The 19186-nt window shown below is 47.6% G+C and overlaps 1 protein-coding gene across 1 annotated transcript; it reads right to left on the reverse strand.

The window, feature by feature from the left end:
- Positions 1-3166: 3166 nt before the first annotated feature.
- Positions 3167-12492, reverse strand: Nopchap1 (NOP protein chaperone 1). Its single transcript, XM_051172927.1, has 4 exons — positions 12350-12492; positions 9430-9516; positions 4923-5059; positions 3167-3388 (listed from the first exon to the last, which is right to left on the reverse strand). The coding sequence occupies exons 1-4, from the start codon at positions 12462-12464 to the stop codon at positions 3167-3169; spliced, it is 561 nt and encodes a 186-aa protein (XP_051028884.1). The 5' UTR covers positions 12465-12492.
- Between the last annotated feature and the right edge of the window lie 6694 nt (positions 12493-19186).

Consider the following 19186-nt stretch of genomic DNA (forward strand, 5'->3'; position numbering starts at 1 on the left):
ACAGGACATGAAAGAGCAAAGGAGTTTGAGGGGCAGGCTACCTGAGGAAGGGGTCGGGGCTAGGGAAGAGTAGGGGAAATGGAAAACATACTTATCCAAATACGGCGTACAGTGTTAACTTACACAAAAGGAAGAACAGCCCTGTGATTGTGTGGACTGATATAGTAACGGTCAAGGTGACTAAGGAAATCTTGTGACAGTGTAGTTCTGAGGTGGTACTGGTGCACTTCACACCTCACCCTGGTCCAGTCACTCGTCTGCATAACCTGGCAGCATGAGTCTAAGACACAAGAGGGCTCAGGAGGCTGTTTCTGTTTTGAGACAAGGCTGTGCAGTGCAACCAGGCTGGCCTCAAATTCTGAATCCTCCTGCCTCAGCCTCCTGAGTGTTAAGACAAGAATGTGCCATCAAATGCTTTATACACATTTTAAAAAATAGAATTTATTCATTTTTGACAATTTCATACATGTAAATACAGCTGTCATGAAGAGGGGTGTAAGCTCAATATACACAGTATCAGAGCAACTGTCAGAAGAAGGTGAAATCTAGCAGGATCTGCTTTACTGTCAGTAAAACCAGCGTATCCAAAAAGGAATGTGTAAGGAGAAGCTTGGCCATGTCTCTATGGTGCCACATACGAGACTACAAAAATGGCATATATATTTGAATGGGAGGTGAGGCTTAAATAAAGACACTGCACATATACATTAAGAGCGCTTCCGGCAACTCTGAAGTTAATAAAAACTGATGCCAGGGGTGTGGTCTATCTTCCTGTGAACTGCTAGCCAGGGAGATGGATCCCAAAGGTCCCCACACTGTAGCAACCTTTGTCACTGTACATGGGTGTGTGCCAGAGGTAAATGGATCCCCACTGCTGAAGACACCACATGCTGAATTCAGGACACTGAATGCTGGGCTTTTAAGCAAAAATTCCCTCCCCATCCCCAGCAGTTGGCATCCCATGGCAGGGTAGGGGGCGAGGGGATGTTATTCAGACCACAAGGGAGAGCCAAGTCCTGCAGGCCCACTTGGCTGCAGATGCCCAGCAGTGCACTACCTGGATGCTGCCCTGAACAGCAGAACAGCTTTAAACCCAGCACTGAGACAGAGGCAGGAGGATCTCTTTGAGTTTGAGGCCAGCCTGGTCTACAAAGTGAGTCCAGGACAGCCAGGGCTACACAGAGAAACCCTGTCTTAAACAAAACATAACGAAAACCCTAATATGACTATTCTGTCTAAACATGAGCTTCTAATAATAGAACAGGAACCCTGGATCTGGCCTAACCCTTCTGGGAATGCATTAACTTGGACCAGGCCCCAAAACGGGCATTTATGATTATGACCCCTACTGTGCCTAGAAAGACACAATGGGACAGAACAGCAAAATGGACGTACCAGTACATAAACAAATGGCAAACAAGGAATTGTACTTCCCATACAAGGAAATAGAGAAGACACATATATATTACCCACTTCTCCAAGTCCCTCCCCTGAGCTCTTCAGCCCTCTCCTGTAACCTAGCACCCTATCCAGTGACCACCCACCAAGTGTCTGTGATGCAGGCCTTACCACATCCAGAGTCTTCCCCAATCATCTTTACAATGTAGGCTTGCCCACAAGCATGTTCCTATCTGCCACCCTTCCTTTGTGAGCTACAATTGTAACTGAGCATGCTCAGGAGGGAGTGTATTGGCCTCCACCATGCGTTTTCCTTGTGAAGGAGCATGGTCAGCATGTTCAGTAACACAAATCCTCAACTCTCTTATTCTTAGCTGTGGGTTTGTCGTTTGACACTCACCAAGATATGAAGCCACTGTCTTCTGTCACAGAAATTCCCAATTACTGTGTTTAGTCCCTAAGCAGGAGCACTAAACAAACAATATAAGCAAAATTCTGGGCCACACCCACAGAGACCTGGTAATTGAAAAAGCAGGCTATAGGCTCCCTCTGGGTATACAAACAGCTGCAAGCAGGATCTGTGTGCAGTCACTGGGTACCACAAAAGGTACCCAGTTAAGAGGTGACAGTTACACAGAGGTGCAGGATGCTTCTGACCACAGGAGGTTCAGGTCACCACCATGGGGGCGCCCTCTCATCAGTCTGCCACTTCACGAGTAAGCAGCCATGGCTGCCATCGCTCCTGTTTTGCCACAGCAGCTCAGTGGCTCAGTTCTCAGGGCGGAAGATGAGTAAAATACCTGAGGGGCTCAGCGGCTATGGAGGAAGGTGGTGCAGGGTGGTGCTAAGAGCTGGAAGGTGGCAGAACTGGTGATGCAGGCCTGAGCTGACCCTGGCTCAGAGCATCGATACAACACATGGCATGACAAACCTGAGGGTAAGTTAGGAGCCGTTCCCATTCCCTCCAGGGGACAGGGGCATGGTTTCTACACCTGGAGGGATGTCACCCCCACCTGTCACCAAGACTGGTACATCAGTGAAACAGCTACCCAAAGTCACCCGTCACTCTCTCAGCTCTCCAACCGGGAGAACTTCAGGCTGTCGGTATCATTGCAATTTGAAGCAAGATAATTTTTACATAAATTCACACTGGTAGAGCAACACACAGTGATAGAGCACAGTGATTTGTAAACTCTAAGTCTCTCTACAGTAAGAGCAGAGATCAGGCCCTCACAGGATGTCAAATGCTATCCATTACAAATCTTTAAAAGGCAGCTTTGGTATTTTTTAACTAAATATAGCCATTGTCACACCTTAAATGGCAGGGGGCCACTATCCTGGGCTTAGAAGCTAATACCCAGTTCCTACTTAACAAACTGCAACCTGTCATGATACAGAAACAAACCAAAACCAAAGCCGTAATTTGGAAGTGGAAAATTTTGTAGGCAATAGGTTGACTTTGGCACAGAGGAGCTTCACTCAGTCACAGGCCACACTGTTCAGACCGGGTCTGCGTGGGCAAGTGAGTACCTGCGTATGACCAATCAAGTTGTTTTCTCCTTCCTTCCTTTCTCAGTCCCCAAGGGCACTCCCCTCCTCTGCAGTCAAGCTCTGAGCACTCTCCATGTAGCACACACCCACGTTCATCAATTCTTTTTGATACTGAAGGACACCACAGGGACCCTGAAGCCCATCTCCCTGGAAACCACCTTCCCCGACAATTCGCAGGCGGAGAGAAGAACACCTGCTCCTTTCCATGCGCTTTACTTCACTGCTTCTTTTTTTTACTTGCCGGACTGTCCAGGACTTCAATCTTGCCTCTGCCGCCTTCTGCGTTCGGTAGCTTCATGTTCTCTATGGTGACTTCAGAGGGGACGCCTTCATCCTCGTCTTCAGACTCCGTACTGTCTCCAGAACTGTCCTGCGAGCTCTCGTCTGGACTGTCCTCTTCTTTGGAATCTGACCCATTCATCTCAAATAAGGCCACGTCCTAGAGAAAGCGTCAGGTTGAGGCACCTACATCAGGGCAGTTCTGTAACAAGTCCTAAGAAAGCATCGGGGCTCAGCAACCAGATACCAGGTGCTTTATCTCCCCCGCCCCCCGACGCAACGTCGGTTCTCAGCACCCACCACCAAGTGGTTCACGATTCCTCAGGAAATCTAACACTCCCCGGGTTCTCCTAACCTCTATGGGTACCCACATAGAAGGCTCTAACACCCCCCTGCCCCGGTTCTCCTAGTCTCTAAGGCTACCCACATAGAAGGCAGATGGCAGGCACACACAAACATACAAACACACACAAAGAGCAGCCAGGCATGGTGACAAGGGCCTTTAATCCCAGCACTGGGAAGACAGAGGCAGGACAGCCAAGGCTGAACAGAGAAACCCTGTCTCCAAAAACCGAAAAATAAAACAAAAAACAACAGAGAAAGCTACCAATATTCACTATAAACTCTGGAGCACAGAGTAGGCTGTGTGCTTGATACAAATGGCACTTCCATGGTTTTCAGGTGCCAGAACCAAGTCAGGAAGTCTTTGTTTTACTTCTATCTTTAAAAAGGCTCTTCTTGCTTAGTACACATCCACCAGCATTCGGTCAACAAAAACGGACAGGACCAGAGGTTCTCAACCATGACACTGTGACCCTTTAATATAGTTCCTCATGTAGTGACGAGCCCCAGCCATAAAATTATTTTTGTTGCTACTTCCTGTTAATTTTTCTGTTATGAATCATAATGTAAGTGCCTGTGGTCTACAGCAGGTCATGCCCCACAGGTTGAGAACCACTGGACTAGAGTCAGGCACCACACCGGGCATTTCAGACTTGACAAGACTGCAAACAGCTGACGAGAATGATACCTTCACAATCCCAACCTGTAATCATCACAGCAGTAGGGAAGACGGGCAGGACTGACAACCTGAGGCTAACCTGGGCTACATTAAGTCCTGCCCCACCCTCCCAAAAAAGCAAGCTCAACTTGCCTTAATGAAATTTACATTTCTGAGCAATGGGCAGCAGGCAAAATCCTCCCTGCTGCCCGCTCTTCTTCAGCTCTTGAACGAAGAATGGTTTCTATACGTTCAGAAAGTGGCTGAAGGAAGACTTTGCAGCACACTACAAGCTTTTGCGACCATTGCTGGAGCCCCACACACAACTTTATATCATGAAAAAACGTTCTGCTGAAACTGTGAGCCAAAACAGCTCTTCCCTTAAAAATACATACATGTAAAATTGTACACAACTCAAGCTTTATGTCAATAGCTGCCTGCTGCCTGCATCCAGCACCGAACAGCAGGTGAAACACAGCAACCGAGTTGGCATGGCTTGTAGAACTTCAAGTATGTTCTACCACCTTGCCTGTATGAAAACACCTAATTTTATGTGGGGGGGGGGGGGTGTTTTCTTTTTGAGACAGGGTTTACTTGTGAATTTTAAAATAACATTTTATTTTTGAACAAAATTCATTCTTTTCCCTTTTTGTTGACAAGTACACCAATTCTGTCACATGAACCAGACAATTACCATCTGTATGATGTTCGCGGATGTCTCATCAATATTTTCAATATTGAAACGACCAGCTGGAGCAACTGCCATTTCCTTTCGTAGCTTTTCATTTGCCTGGGCCATTCGTGGGAGAAAGGCCTGAACTTGGTCTAACACTGTGGAGGGCAAACACAGCATGGAAACACATTAATAAATTCTGGAATACGGAACTCCTATTAAAACATTCCAAACAAAGTTAATCCACCAACTCTCAGTGTCCATCCTTGTCTGGGCCTTCTTGGCCTGGAGGGTGGGTGGGATCGCTGGGAATTGACTCAGGGCCAAGGGTCTACCAGTCCCAGCCCCTCCCAGAGCAACAAGACCACACCATTTAGCAGTTATTGCTCAAATATTGTGTGTTTATAGTCCATCCCCGTAGTATAAAGCTGGCATTCAACAAGGCGACTGGGAAGAGAAATAAAAAATAAACCATGCAGAATGCCCTAACGGTTGCGTGTAGCTGGTCTTTCCAAGTGAGGCTGTGACGGAAAAGGGACCCTCCCATTTCCACTTTTTACTATTTCAGTTGCCTAGAATGTGTGTCACTTGCCCAACTGCCCATTCCTTATCTCAAAATGTCAACACCAGCCTTAAAAAAAAAGGAGAGAGCTGGAAAGATGGCTCAGCAGTATTCTTTCAGAGGTCCTGAGTTCAATTCCCAGCAACCACATGGTGGCTTAGAATCATCTGTAACATGATATGATGTTCTCTCTTCTGGCATGCAAATACCTAAAAACAAACTTTTAAAAAACAGAAACCGGCTTGCTATGTTGCCCAGGCTGAAATTCTCTTTGTTCCTAACTTGGACTGGCTTCCACCTTGCCATCGTCCTGCACAGAACCATGCCTGCCCTTCCTTTAAGGTCGGGTCACTACACTGCTCCTCACCCTCAACAAGCTGCAGTCTCGCCCACCAGAATCTGCCCTGTGGTGTAAACTGACATGGTGTTCTAGCCCAGCCAGTAAGCGGCCAATCTGGGAGCTGAAGGGAAAACAAAACACACACACACACACACACACACACACACACACACACACACACACACACACACACACACACACACACACACCGGGCATGGTGGCGGCGTATGCCTTTAATCCCAGCATTCTGGAAGGGGGAGGCAGCAATCTCTGAGTTCAAGGTCAGCCTGGTCTACAAAGAGTCTAGGACAGCCAGGGCTATACAGAGAGACCCTGTCTCGGAAAAACAGAAAACAAAAAAGTCAATCAAGTTGGCCTGGGACAGGTCTCGAAGCACCCAGCTGGCAGAGCAGTGGAGTAGCCAGCCATCTTTAGATTGACCCAACACCAAGAAGTGGAGACGGGAGACTGGCAGCAGGTGAGGACAGGGGGCGGGCACCTGGATCCAGATAAACCTGCAGCCGTTTCTAGCCCTGGGTTCTTTCTCCCCAAGAAAATTAGCCAAGTTTTCCTTTCCCTTAAGGCAATCTGAGCTTTCCTTTTTTCCCCCAAGACAGGGTTTTCTGTGTAATAGCCCTGGCTGTCCTAGACTCCCTTTAGAGACCAAGGCTGGCCTTGAATTCACAACAATCCCCAAGTGGTGGGAATAAAGGCCTGCACCACCACACGCAGCTGAGCTTTCTCTTTCACAATTCAGAGTTCTAGCTCATGCAATCTCACCAGTGCTGACTAGTTTTATCAGCTTGACACCAGCAAGAGTCATCATCTGAAAGGAGAGAACCCCAACTGAGAAAATGTCTCTGCAAGATCCAGCTGCAGCATATTTTCTTAATTAACCATCGATGGGGAGGTCCAAGCCTATCGTGTGTGGTACTAACCCTGGGCTGGTGGTCCTGAGTTCTGTAAGAAAGCAGGTTGAACAAACCATGAGGGAGCAAGCCAGTTAGCAGCACCCCTCCGTGGCTGCTCCATCAGCTCCTGCCTCCAGGTTCCTGCCCGGTTTCAGTAGCTGCTCTGACTTCCTTCAGTAATAAACAATGGTTTGGAAGCATTAAGCCAGATAAACCCTTCCCTTCCAAAGTTGCCTTGGTCTTGGTGTCCATCACTGCAAAAAAAAAAAACCTTGACTGGGACAAAAATGGGTACCACAATGGTGGGGTGTCACTGTAACAGACAGCTGACCCTGCATTTTTAGGAGGATTATGGAAGAACTTTGGGCTGTTAAAGTCACTAAATGTTAGACCAGGCGGTGGTGGTGCACCCCTTTAGTCCCAGCACTTGGGAGGCAGAGGCAGGTGAACTGCTGTGAGCTCCAGGCCTGGTCTACAAAGCGAGTCTAGGACAGTCAAGGCTACACAGAGAAAGCCCTGTCTCGAAAAACAAAAGAAAATCACTGAGTGTTTAAAGCTTAGCTATTCTGTGGGAGCTTGGAAGGTAAGAATGTTGAGAGCAGTGCAGATGATGGAGGCCTGGCTTGTCAAGTTTCAGACATTACTCTGAGAGTCCCTTAATGACTGTGTCTGCCTCCAACAGCACAGGGGTTACAAAGCCATGTATGTAACAGAGGTTACAGAGTCAAAGGATGTGAACTCTGGTCCTCATGTTTGCTCAACAAGCATTTTTTTTTTTTTCCTTTTTGTTTTGGTTTTTCAAGACAGGGTTTCTCTCTGTATAGCCTTGGCTGTCATGGACTCACTTTTTAGACCAGGCTGGCCTCAAACTCAGAGTGATCCGGCTGCCTCTGCCTCTCAAGTGCTGGGATTAAAGGTGTGCACCACCACACCCAGCTTCAACAAGCCACCTCCTAGAGTAAATAACTTCCAGGCACACAAGTTAACTCTAGTACTTGGGAGGTGAGACAGAGTTAGGGTTATCTCTTAAATTTGAGGCTACCATGGTCTGCAACATGGAGAGTTCTATGCCAGCCAGGGACTCTAAGGAAGGAAGGGAAAAAAGATTAACTAGCCAGGTGTGGTGGTGTGCACCTTTAATCCCAGCACTTAGGGAGGCAGGGGCAGGTGGATCTCGAGTTCAAGGACAGCCTGGTCTACAGAGCAAGTTCCAGGATAGCCAAGGCTACACAGAGAAACCTTGGGGGGGGGGGGGGGCCAGGGGAAGGAGAGAATAACTAAAGCTAGGCAAGGCAGCGAGTAGCTGTAACCCTAAAATTGGGTGAGGTAAAAGATCATGGAAATCAGGGTCATTTTCAGTTACATAATGAAGTTATAGGCTGACGTGGAGTAAATCAAAGTCTCAAAAACAAAAATGAATGAATGAATAAAAATAACTTTTGGTGAAGGCCCACAGTCATAGCTACTACTTGGTAGGAGAGAGGTCACAAATTCATGGCCTGCCTCAGCCACAGAGGGATTTCAGGGCTGGGAATATCGCTCGGCACAAGGAAAGAGTGTCTGCAGCCCCTGCAAGAAGTCCTTGGTTTAAGTTCCAGCAACACCACCAAACAGCAATGCACATGACAGGGGGTGAGCACTGGGGGGTCCATTACACAGATATTAGCTTTAAGAACGCTACTTCAACCCTCTCACTGAGGGGCACACTGCAGGGCAGGCAGTTCAGCAGCCTTGCAGTGTGATGAGCAAGGTCAGCTGGCTCTGTTTAGGTGCGTTATTTTCAGGACTTACCCTACAAAGGCGTGAGCAGTACAACTGAGGCTTGTAATCCCACCACTCAACAGCGGGTCACAGCGAGTTCAGGGCCAGCCTGAGCTGTATAGCCAGGCTCTATCGACAGGGCTCTGATTACAGAGCAGAGCGAAGACTCCACCAGAGCGCTCTGGTGAACCAGTGAGTTTACTGTGCACTCTCAGAGGAAAAAGAGTGACAGCTCCCTGCAGGAGCTACAAGCAGCTGCCATCTCCACCCAACTGTTACTGCAGGTGTAATCCTTGGGGAAGGGCTCTTGGGAACCCTGAAAACTTATTTTGGAAGACTCAATACTTACTGTCTGTATCGTAAGAGCTTCCTTACTAAGAAACCCGAGGGAATGATTCTATATATAACACCCAATATATAACACCTGGCCTACATAATCAGGCCATACCGAAACAGTTAACCAGCATGCCAATGTAAATTTTAAGTGAAGTGTTGATAACTGCCCAAGTTGATCTCCAACATTTAAAAAAAAAAAAAAAAACTAAGCCAGGAGCAGTGGCACACACCTATAATCCCAGCACTTTGGAGGCAGAGGCAGGTGGATTGCTATGAGTTTGAGGCCAGCCTGGTCTACAAGTCCAGGACAGCAAGGCTACACAGAAACTCTGTCTCAAAAAAAAATTTTTTTTTTTTTAAATCTAAACTGATGGCACACGCCTTTAATTCCAGCAATCAGGAGGCAGAGGCAGGCAGCCTGGTTAGTTCCAGGACATCCAGGGCTACACAGAAAAACCATCTCAGAAAAAAATATATATATAAACTGCACACAGAATATAAGATAAGATCTGCTGTGTTATACACACTAGTTTGATATGAGCCGTGAAGGCAGACTTTCAGATGGATTCATTAGCCTAAGTTGGGGGAGTGCCCTCTACCGTGGAAAGAAGTACTTACAAGGGCTCCTTTGCATCCGAACTGTTTGAAGCTTGGAGGTCTTTCTGGAATGTGGCTTAGAGCTGATGAGCAACTGGTCCCAGATCCCTGAAAACACACGCATACAATTTACAGCGTACAACAGCCTGAGCCACGAGTGCAACTCACAGATGCCCTGTGCAACAGCTAGGAGGGGACCACTGCAATCAGATGAGAGAAGGGGTACACCCAGCCTTCCTGCGCCAATTTCTTTGTGTACATCCATCCCCCCCCCCTTTTTTTCATTTTTCGAGACAAGGTTTCTCTGTGTAGCCTTGGCTGTCCTGGACTCACTTTGTGGACCAGGCTGGCCTCGAACTCACAGCGATCCACCTGCCTCTGCCTCCCGAGTGCTGGGATTAAAGGCGTGCGCCACCACTCTTCAGTCCATCTCACTCATCTGTTATCTGTAATAAATGTACATTAAGCCAGGCACTGTGGCGCATGCTTATAATCCAGCACTCTGGGAGGCAGAGGCAGGCAGGTATCTGTGAGGCCACCCTGGTCTACAAAGCTATCCTAAAAACTGAGGCTACACAGAGAAACCCAGTTATAAAAAAAGGGGGGGGGCTGGGTATGGTGGAGCACACCTTTAATTCCAGCACTCAGAAGACAGGCAGGCAGCACTCTGAGTTCCAAGCCAGCCAGGGCTTTTCAGTGTAACTGTCTCAAGGGCTAGCTGCTCTTGCAGAGGACCAGGGTTTGGCTGCCAACACACACACGGTGGCTCACAATGTCTGTAACTCCAACTCCGGAAGATCACTTTCTGACCTCTTCAGGCACCCGGTACGCACAATACATATAAATAAATTTAATAAAGTCAGCAAAAAATGTAGACCTGCAACGACAGTCTCCAGAGGTTAGTCGTAAAGGCCAAGCTGTAGTGTGGCAAACACCCAGCACTCAGGACAGATCTGAGTTCGAGGCCAGCCTGATCTATAGAGCAAGAACACACAGAGAACCAGAAATGGTTACAAGCTATGCAGAACCGGGCAAAAGATTGACGACGGAGTAGAAAGCACTTGCCTAACTCTCCTACCCCCAGGAGGTGCTCAACCTAAAAATCATCCTTCCAGTCTCCCCACTCCAAACCAACCGTTCATCCCGGGACACTGAAAACTGAAGCCTTTGACCATTTTCTTCTTTTCACACATGGAAACTCTCTTCACTTTCTAAATCAAAAATCCTGTCACTCTGAAAGTAAGAGCTATCAAAGGAGCCTTCGAATGTTCCTTAGAGCCTAAGGCTTTTGTTTTTTGAGACAGGGTTTCTCTGTGTAGCCTTGGCTGTCCTAGACTCTTTGTAGACCAGGCTGGCCTCGAACTCACATCAATCTGCCTGCCTCTGCCTCCCGAGTGCTGGAATTTAAAGGCGTGCGCCGCCGCTGCCACCACCTGGCTCGAGCCTAGGAGTGTTAATACTCTGTTAAGATCAGTGTAAAGAAAGCCAGGTCTGGAGTCAATCAATAATCAGCTTTGCTACTTCCCAGCCAGTGTCTTCATCCATAAAAGGGTCGTGGTCTGAATACCTCGCAGGCCCCCTAAGCCATGTGCGTACCCTCTGCGCAAGCGCTATAGTTTATAAAGGGCATGCCTCTCTTCCCTTCTGTGTGTCTAGAGACACTCTCGGTATTCCCCAATAAACCTCTTTTTTTTTTTTTTTTTTTTTTTTTGGTTTTTCGAGACAGGGTTTCTCTGTGTAGCCTTGGCCATCCTGGACTCACTTTGTAGACCAGGCTGGCCTCGAACTCACAACGATCCGCCTGCCTCTGCCTCCCGAGTGCTGGGATTAAAGGCGTGCGCCACCACGCCCGGCTCCCAATAAACCTCTTAAGTGGATCTGTTGTGCCGCGTGAATCCATTCCTCCGTACAGCTGGCTTTCATTTGTTACAATCGGGATTCCTGAAGCATGACTTGGTTAATTTCTCACAATGTGCACTACACAGACGTTGGCAACTACTACTGTAATTCCTTCAGATACACTCGGTTCTCAGTAGATTGGTAACACACGAGATTTTTTTGTTATTTGGTTGGGAGTGTGGTGTTTTTTTTTTTTTAATATACTTTTTTCCAGACAGGATTTCTGTGTAGCCTTGGCTGTCCTGGACTCACTTTGTAGACCAGGCTGGCCTCGAACACACAGACCCCCGCCAGCCTCTGCCTGAGTGCTGGGGATTAAAAGCCTGCGCCACCACGCCAGGCTGGCACCTTAACTTTCACGTGGTTCTAGCCACACAATTGTTACAGCTGGTCCCACCTGGTTTGAATCAAATGTGAAAAAAAGGAGGGGGCGCTAGAAAAAGTAACTTTCACAAAGGGTACCGATTCAAAACAGGGTTTTTGTTTGTTTTTTTGCTTTTGAAGCTTTTGAAGGCACCTGGGGCTGGCCTCCAACTCAGAGATCCGCCTGCCTCTGCCTCCCAGAGTGCTGAAAATAAAGGCCCACACCACCACGCCAGGCTTCTTTTTAAATGGTGTTTTTCTGTTCTCTACCACCAGTCGGTCCAGACCAGGTCCGCCCTGTAGCGTTCCCAAAAAACTGCATAGGCCCGGCTGGCTTAGTCGTATCCCCGACATCCACAGAGTCCCGGGGTCCATAGCATGCCCGTCCCCTCAGCACCCTGAACCTACGGCATCCCCGACCCCCGTAGTGTCCCCGTCCCCTCAGCACCCTGAACCTGCGGCATCCCCGGCCCCCGTAGTGTCCCCGTCCCCTCAGCACCCTGAACCTGCGGCATCCCCGGCCCCCGTAGTGTCCCCGTCCCCTTAGAACCCTCAACCTGCAGCATCTCCAGTCCCCGCAGCGTCCCCGTCCCCTAAGCATCCCGAGCTCCGCAGCGTCCACGGCTACAGGGCCATGCCCGGGCCCGCCCAGCACAGCCCGCACTCCGCCTCCACTCACCTCCGGAACCCTGGTTCCCAGCCGTCAGCAGCTCCTTGGACACGGTGACCTGCGAGCAGTCCCGAGAAGACGAGGACCCACTGAGACCAGACGCCGGCTTGCCGTGGAGCTCCATGCTTGCAAGACTCTGCGCGGCCGAAGAGCCCGGATGTGAGAAGGCGCGAGGGCGGAACGGGGCGGAGCAGGGGCGGATCCAAGGCGGCGATTGGCGGAAAACTTAGAGGTGGGCGGTGACCGCACGGGGATCCAGCGGGAGCTCGTGCAGGAGGTGGAGCTGAAGCCTGGAGCCCACGGGGCCCGGAAGCGGGGGCGGAACACAGCGCGGGCGGAACACCTCGTGGGCGGAACACAGCGTGGGCGGAGAGCAGAGAAAGCACGTGTCTGGTCCACCCTCCACGGGGAGGCGGAGGAGGTTGTCCCGCATAGGTCTCCCCCTCCCTTGTTATTGTTGGAAGAGTTGTCGCGGCTTGGTTAAACTAAACAAACTCAAGCGGGAAAACAAAGTGTGAGGCCTAGTTTTGTTGTTTGGGGCGGTGTCTGTGGCCTTGAGTGTGTGGCAGTCCTGCTTTAAGTCTCTCAAATGCCAGGATTATAGCTGGGGGGGGGGGGGACACCACACTCAGCTTCTTTTTCCTGTTTAAAAGTTTTTTTCGATGTTGTTGTCATACTGTCCCACACTGGCCTCAAACTCACCATTTTCCTGCTTTAGTTTCTGTGTACTTAACTTAAATCCATGCTTGGCCTACGTTATCTCACCAAGTTACTCTGATTGGCTTGGCGCTCAAAGTCCTCAACTTTCTTTTCTTTTCTTTCTTTCTTTCTTTCTTTTTTTTTTTTTTTTGGTTTTTGGAGACAGGATTTCTCTGTTTAGCCTTGGCTGTCCTGAACTTGCTATGTAGACCAGGCTGGCCTCAAACTCACAGCAATCCGCCTGCCTCTGCCTCCTGAATGCTGGGATCAAAAGCGTGCGCCACCACGCCTGGCTATTTTTAAATTTTTTTTTTTTTTAACTTTAAAAAAAAAATTTTGGGGGCGCTAGAGAGATGGCTAAGAGCACAGCCTGCTCTTCCAAAGGTCCTAAGTTCAATTCCCAGCAACCACATGATGGCTCACAACCATCTATAATGAGATCTGGTGCCCTCTTCTGGTGTACATACAGGCAAAATACTGTGTATATAAATAGATTTTTTTTTAAATTTTTTTTTTGGTTTTTCGATACACAGGGTCTCTCTGTGTTAGTCTTGGCTATTCTGGACTTGCTTTGTAGACCAGGCTGGCCTTGAACTTTTAAATGTAAGGCTCACAGCAATCTGCCTGCCTCTGCCTCTTGAGTGCTGGGATTAAAGGTGTGCACCACCACACCTGGCTTTCATTCAGCTTTCTTAAGAAGCTACACACAGAGAAACCCTGTCTCAAAACAAAAAACAAAAAAAGAAGCTTGGGTGTCAGACCTGACCTATCAGACCCAGCTGAATTTATTATTTAATTGTAAACACAAACACAGCAGCATCATGAGTGCTGTTTACTTTGTTATATACAACAAGCCTTCCGAGCCTTGTCTCAGAATCCTAAAAGATTGCTCCAGGCAGTGGCTAAATGCTAAATCGTGTAAGGGAATCCCTGAGTTTGATCTCCAAGGGCAAAACAAATCCATACTTCTTTAAAAAGCTGAAACTAGACCCGTTGAACAAACCCTCATTCCTTCTTTCTTCCTGCCCCTGGGACCCAATGCTCTTACTTTCTCTTTCCATATAATTAGAATCATAAACCACTTCTTTTTGTGACTACCATATGTCACTGGCAAATAATGCCTTCACAGTTTACTGGAAAGGATTTCTATTTTAATGTTGCATAACATGCCATTGAATTACATACCACATGGGGGGGACTCGGGCGGCACTGAATACAGCCTAGGCTATATAGTTGAACTCCACACTGTCCTCAGTGAACACTTAATCCCAAAGTGTTGAGATTGAGATTACACACAGGCTTTTGCAACCAGTGTGTGTTTAACAGCACATTTTCTTTTTTGTTGTTGTTTTCGTTTTCAAGACAAGTGGTAACTGTCCTGAACTACGCAGACCAGTCTGGCCTCGAACTCAGAGATCCTCCTACCTCTGGCATATTCTAGACATATGCCACTGAGCCTAGCTCCAACAGCACATTTTTTTTCTTTTTATTTACTTATTTATTTTTGGGTTTTTCGAGACAGGGTCTCTCTGTGTAGCCTTGGCTATCCTGGCCTTGCTTTGTCGATCAAGCTGGCCTCGAACTCACAGCGATCCACCTGCCTCTGCCTCGAGTGCTGAGTGCTGGGATTAAAGGCGTGTGCCAACTGCAACCGAACACCCCATGTTCATCATAACCCTCCGTATCTCAGCTTACACACACCGTACACAGACACACAAGTACACGATCGTCCCCGAAATGGCTGCAGGACCAGAGAATGGGTTGAAATCCCTGACATTAATACTCACAGGATAGGCTGCTAACGGGGCTGGGCTGGCAACTGCCTGGCCTATGCTGCAGATAAAGAGACATGTAAGTGAGACAGAGCTGTCTGCCGAGAGCTGCACCAGGAAAAAGACATGGATGCTCCTCTTCACACCAACCTCGGATCTGGCTGGCAGAGTTGGAAGGGGGAGGGGCAGATGGAACTACACCTTGCTATTTCTGTTTGGGTTTTTTGTTTGGTTTGGTTTGGTTTGGTTTGCATGTTTTTTGAGACAGGGTTTCTCTGTGTAACAGCCCTGACCGTCCTGGACTTGCTTTCTAGACCAGGCAGGCTGGCCTCGAACCCACAGAGATCCGCCTGCCTCTGTCTCCTCCCACGTGCGCTATTTCTGTTAGAGTGTGAAGGATAGAGAATACTTCCTGGAATCCCAAACATTGGCGCCATTAGTAAGGATTGGGAAGTGAGATGGGAAAGAACAAGACAGACATTAAAGGGCTCTGGCAGGCCTTGCCCTTGCCCCGCCCCCACTCCCTCTGCCTTGTTAAGAATCCTTAGATGACATCCTAAAGCTAGCCCCAAGGGCCATTCTCATACTTGTCAACTTGTCCTCCTGAGGTGACTACCAAGCACTGAAGTCCAGCAATCAAAAGCCCCCTTTGGCTCCCCTAATTAACATGCCCAATCAAAATTTACCACTGCATCCTAGCCCTTTTTCTCTTCTTAAAAAAAATTACACCTATGCTCTTACTTCTCTCTCCTCTCTCTCGTCCTATCCCTCTGTCTCTGTCTGTCTCTCTCTCTCGGTACGCCTCCCGTCTTTTCTTCTCCCCCCCCCCCCCATGCCCACTTAATAAACCTCATCTAATCTAAAACAACAACAACAAAATAATCACACCTGTCAGTGCTGGGAATGGTAGCACATGCCTATAATCCCTGAGGCAGAGGGAGGCAGATCTCTGTGAGTTCCAGGCCAGCTTGTTCTGCAAAGTGAGTCCAGGACAGCCAAGGCTACGCAGAGAAAACCTGTCTCGAAAAACCGGGAAAAAAAAAAAAAAAAAAAAAAAAAAGGACATCTGTGAGTTCATTGGTTGCTGCTTTCTGTTTGTTTTGTTTTTCTGCCTGAATCAGAAAGTAGCCACTTTAACTTTCATCCCTGCTTACTGAAGGAACTCTCTGTGAAAATAGGGGTTTGGGTGTGGTTTCTGCCTAATCCAGGGATCCAGGAGGGAACCCCCATTGTGTGGGGGTCTCCTTCAGAAAGCAATAGAAGATGCCCTTCAAGTCCAGCCTTTGAAAAATGAAGGGAACATTCATAACTCAAATGCAGTTGGAGTTTTTTGTTTTTGTTTTTGTTTTGTTTGTTTTTTTGAGACAGGGTTTCTCTGTGTAGCCTTGGCTGTCCTGGACTCACTCTGTAAATCAGGCTGGCCTGGAACTCACAGCGATGCACCTGCCTCTGCCTCCTGAGTGCTGGGATTAAAGGCGTGCCTCTCCATGCCCGGCCTGTCTTTAATAATCTTAATAATGGGGGGAAGTCAGGATGTATCTAGGAGGAGTTAGGGATGACAGTGATCAAAATACATTTTACCCATGTATGACATTCTCAAAAAGTTAGTAAAATATGTTGAAATTACTTCAGAAATGAATCTAAACTAAAAGACCCAGTAACAGCAAGTACTCATGTTTCCCGTCCAGGCCCCCAAAAAAGTCAAGTAACAAGGCCGGGCATGGTGGCCCACACCTGTGATCCTAGCATTCAGGAGGCAGAGGCAGGTGGATCTCTGTGAGTTCGAGGCCAGTCTGGTCTACAAAATAAGTCTAGGACAGGCAAGGCTACACAGAGAAACCTTGTCTCAAAAAAAAAAAAAAAAAAAAAAAAAAGTCAAATAGCGAAACTAGAGAACAAAGGGCCCTAACACTTCTCATCAGTCGAAACTTTTTCGTTTTTGTTTGTTTTGTTTCCTGAGACAGAGTTTCTCTGTGTAGCTCTGGGCTTGCTTTCTAGACCAGGCTATCCTTCAACTCACAGAGATTCTCCTGCCTCTGCCTCCCTGGAGCTTGCAGTAAAGGAGTGTGCCACCATGCTCGGCTCACCAGTCGAAAATTTTAATACTGTCACCATAGAAGTTAGGTTTCATAGGCTGGCAGGGGAATGCATGCCTTTAATCCCAGCACTCGGGAGGCATAAGCAGGTACATCTCTGTGAGTTCAGGGGGATCTCTTTCAGTTTGAGGCCAGCTTAGTCTTCAAACTGAGTCCAGGACAGCCAAGGCTAAACAAAGAAACCCTGTCTCAAAGAAAAACAAAAAAAGCCAGGCAGTGGTGGCACACACCTTTAATCCCAGCACTTGGGAGGCAGAAGCAGGTGGATCACTGTGAGTTCCAGGCTGGCCTGGTCTACAAAGCAAGTCCGGGATAGCCAAGGCTACACAGAGAGACCCTGTCTCAAAAAAAAAAAAAAAAAAAAAAAAAGAAGGAACAGACTTTCTAGGGTCTGAAGGGATTTGTACTTGAAGATACTCTAGTCAGCAGAGGGTCATGTTGAGCGTTCTGCAGACAGAACTGTTTGAAGTCTGCAGCTGCCTGGGAAACCTTCATGCCGTTGAGCCCATGAGGAGCGGCTGGTCGATGGCTGGGGTGGGGCTCCACTTCCTTGTTTGAGTCAAAACAATTTCGGTTATTTCCATAACTTTTTTTTTTCTTTTTTGGTTTTTTTGGGGCAGGGCTTCTCTGTGTAGCCCTGGCTTTCCTGGACTAGCTTTTTGTGGACCAGGCTGGCCTGGAACTCACAGTGATCCACCTACCTTTGCCTCCGGAGTGCTGGGGTTAAAGGCGTGTGCCACCACGCCCGGCTAATTTTTTTTCCCTTAAATTTCTTTAATTTTTCTAGGTTAAGTTTCTAGGATCTTGTCCTAGAATACCAGAGCATCTGCAGCCTCTCTTCCAATTCAGAGGCTTGTCCCTACGTACTGGTGGGACTGCTTACTACAGTGCAGACACACTGGAAAGAATGGAGCCTACCTCTAGGTGTGGACAAGCCTTTGTCTCCTCCTTGAAGGGTTAATCTAATCATCTAATCGGGCAGGTAGTGAACTTGGATAAGGGACCATGCCCAGGGAGGTCGAGTATCTTAAGATAACTTGCTTTTCCTTCCCAGAATTCCCATGCACTAACATGGTCTCCACTAGCTGAGCTGCCTGGCCGTGCAGCCTGACTCTTTCTTTTCTTTTTCTTTCATATGCAGGCCAGAGTCTAAGTATATTTTTACACTCCATAACTAATGCTTTGGGCTTCCTTCTTCTTCTAAAGCTCTCCTCCCGGGCATGTGGCTGCAGGCCATGGTGTGACTGACCTCCACGCAGCCTTACCTCAGGCAACATGACGTTTGTTCCTCCTCTTCTCCGTGTCCTCCTCCCTTCCAGGCTTGAAGCTTTGCCCGGACTTTTCCTTTTTAAAAGTTAATAAATTGTCACCAAGTTTCTGTTTCTGTCCATTCTCAAATTATTGTACTAATAAAACTAAGAACCCCGGGGCTGGAGAGAATGCTCAATGGTTAAGAGCACTGACTGCTCTTCCAAAGGTCCTGAGTTCAATTCCCAGCAACCACATGGTGGCTCACAACCATCTATAATGTAACCTGATGCCCTCTTCTGGCCTGCAGGTGTACAAGTAGACAACACTGTATACATAATAATAAATAAATCTTAAAAAAAAAAAAAAAAAAAACAGAAACCAAAAAAAAAAAAAAAAAAAAAAAAAAAAAACCAAAACAAAAACAAAGAACCCCAAGAAAGATCCCTGATTGCTCAGGGATTTTTTAAAAAAATATTTATTTATTATGTATACAGTGCTCTGCCTTTATGTGCACCTGCACACCAGAAGGAAGCAGTAGATCACATTATAGACAGTTGTGAGCCACTGTGCAGTTGCTAGGAATTGAACTCAGGACCTCTGGAAGAGTAGACAGGCTCTTAACCTCTGAGCCATCTCTCTAGCCCCTCAGGTATACTTTAACAGCTCTGCTGCGATTCTGCCAAGCTTTCAGTAATATTTCTTTCCTGTTTTAATTTTTTGATTGTTAGAGAAAACAAATTTGTTCCTGTGACTATAGACGGCATCAATACAATACAACAGAAGTGAGCTTACAGAGTTAAACTGCAGGAGGGGATGGGACAAAACAGGGGTTGTCCTGTGTTGGCAGACTGTGTACAGCCTGTCCCCTTTCCTCATCCTACGGGGCAATCTGCTTTGATCTATTTCCTGTTAAGAATGTTTTGCAAGTTTGCACATTCTGATTACAAAATGATTATGGGCCCTTTCAGTTACAGGCCCTATTCAGGGCAGAGAAGTCTCGTCATTATTATGTTTTTTTTTTTTTTTTT

The sequence above is a fragment of the Acomys russatus genome, chromosome 31 (assembly GCF_903995435.1).
Source record: "Acomys russatus chromosome 31, mAcoRus1.1, whole genome shotgun sequence".
Classification (NCBI taxonomy): Eukaryota; Metazoa; Chordata; class Mammalia; order Rodentia; family Muridae; genus Acomys; species Acomys russatus.

Excerpts from the sequence above, each read along its gene's own strand:
- Nopchap1 (XM_051172927.1), bottom strand. The coding sequence starts at position 12,464 with ATGGAGCTCCACGGCAAGCCGGCGTCTGGTCTCAGTGGGTCCTCGTCT. Across the intron at positions 9,517-12,349 it reads TGGGAACCAGGGTTCCGGAG|GGATCTGGGACCAGTTGCTC; the intron begins GTGAGTGGAGGC and ends GTGTGTTTTCAG. Across the intron at positions 3,389-4,922 it reads CCGCGAACATCATACAGATG|GACGTGGCCTTATTTGAGAT; the intron begins GTAATTGTCTGG and ends CGCTTTCTCTAG.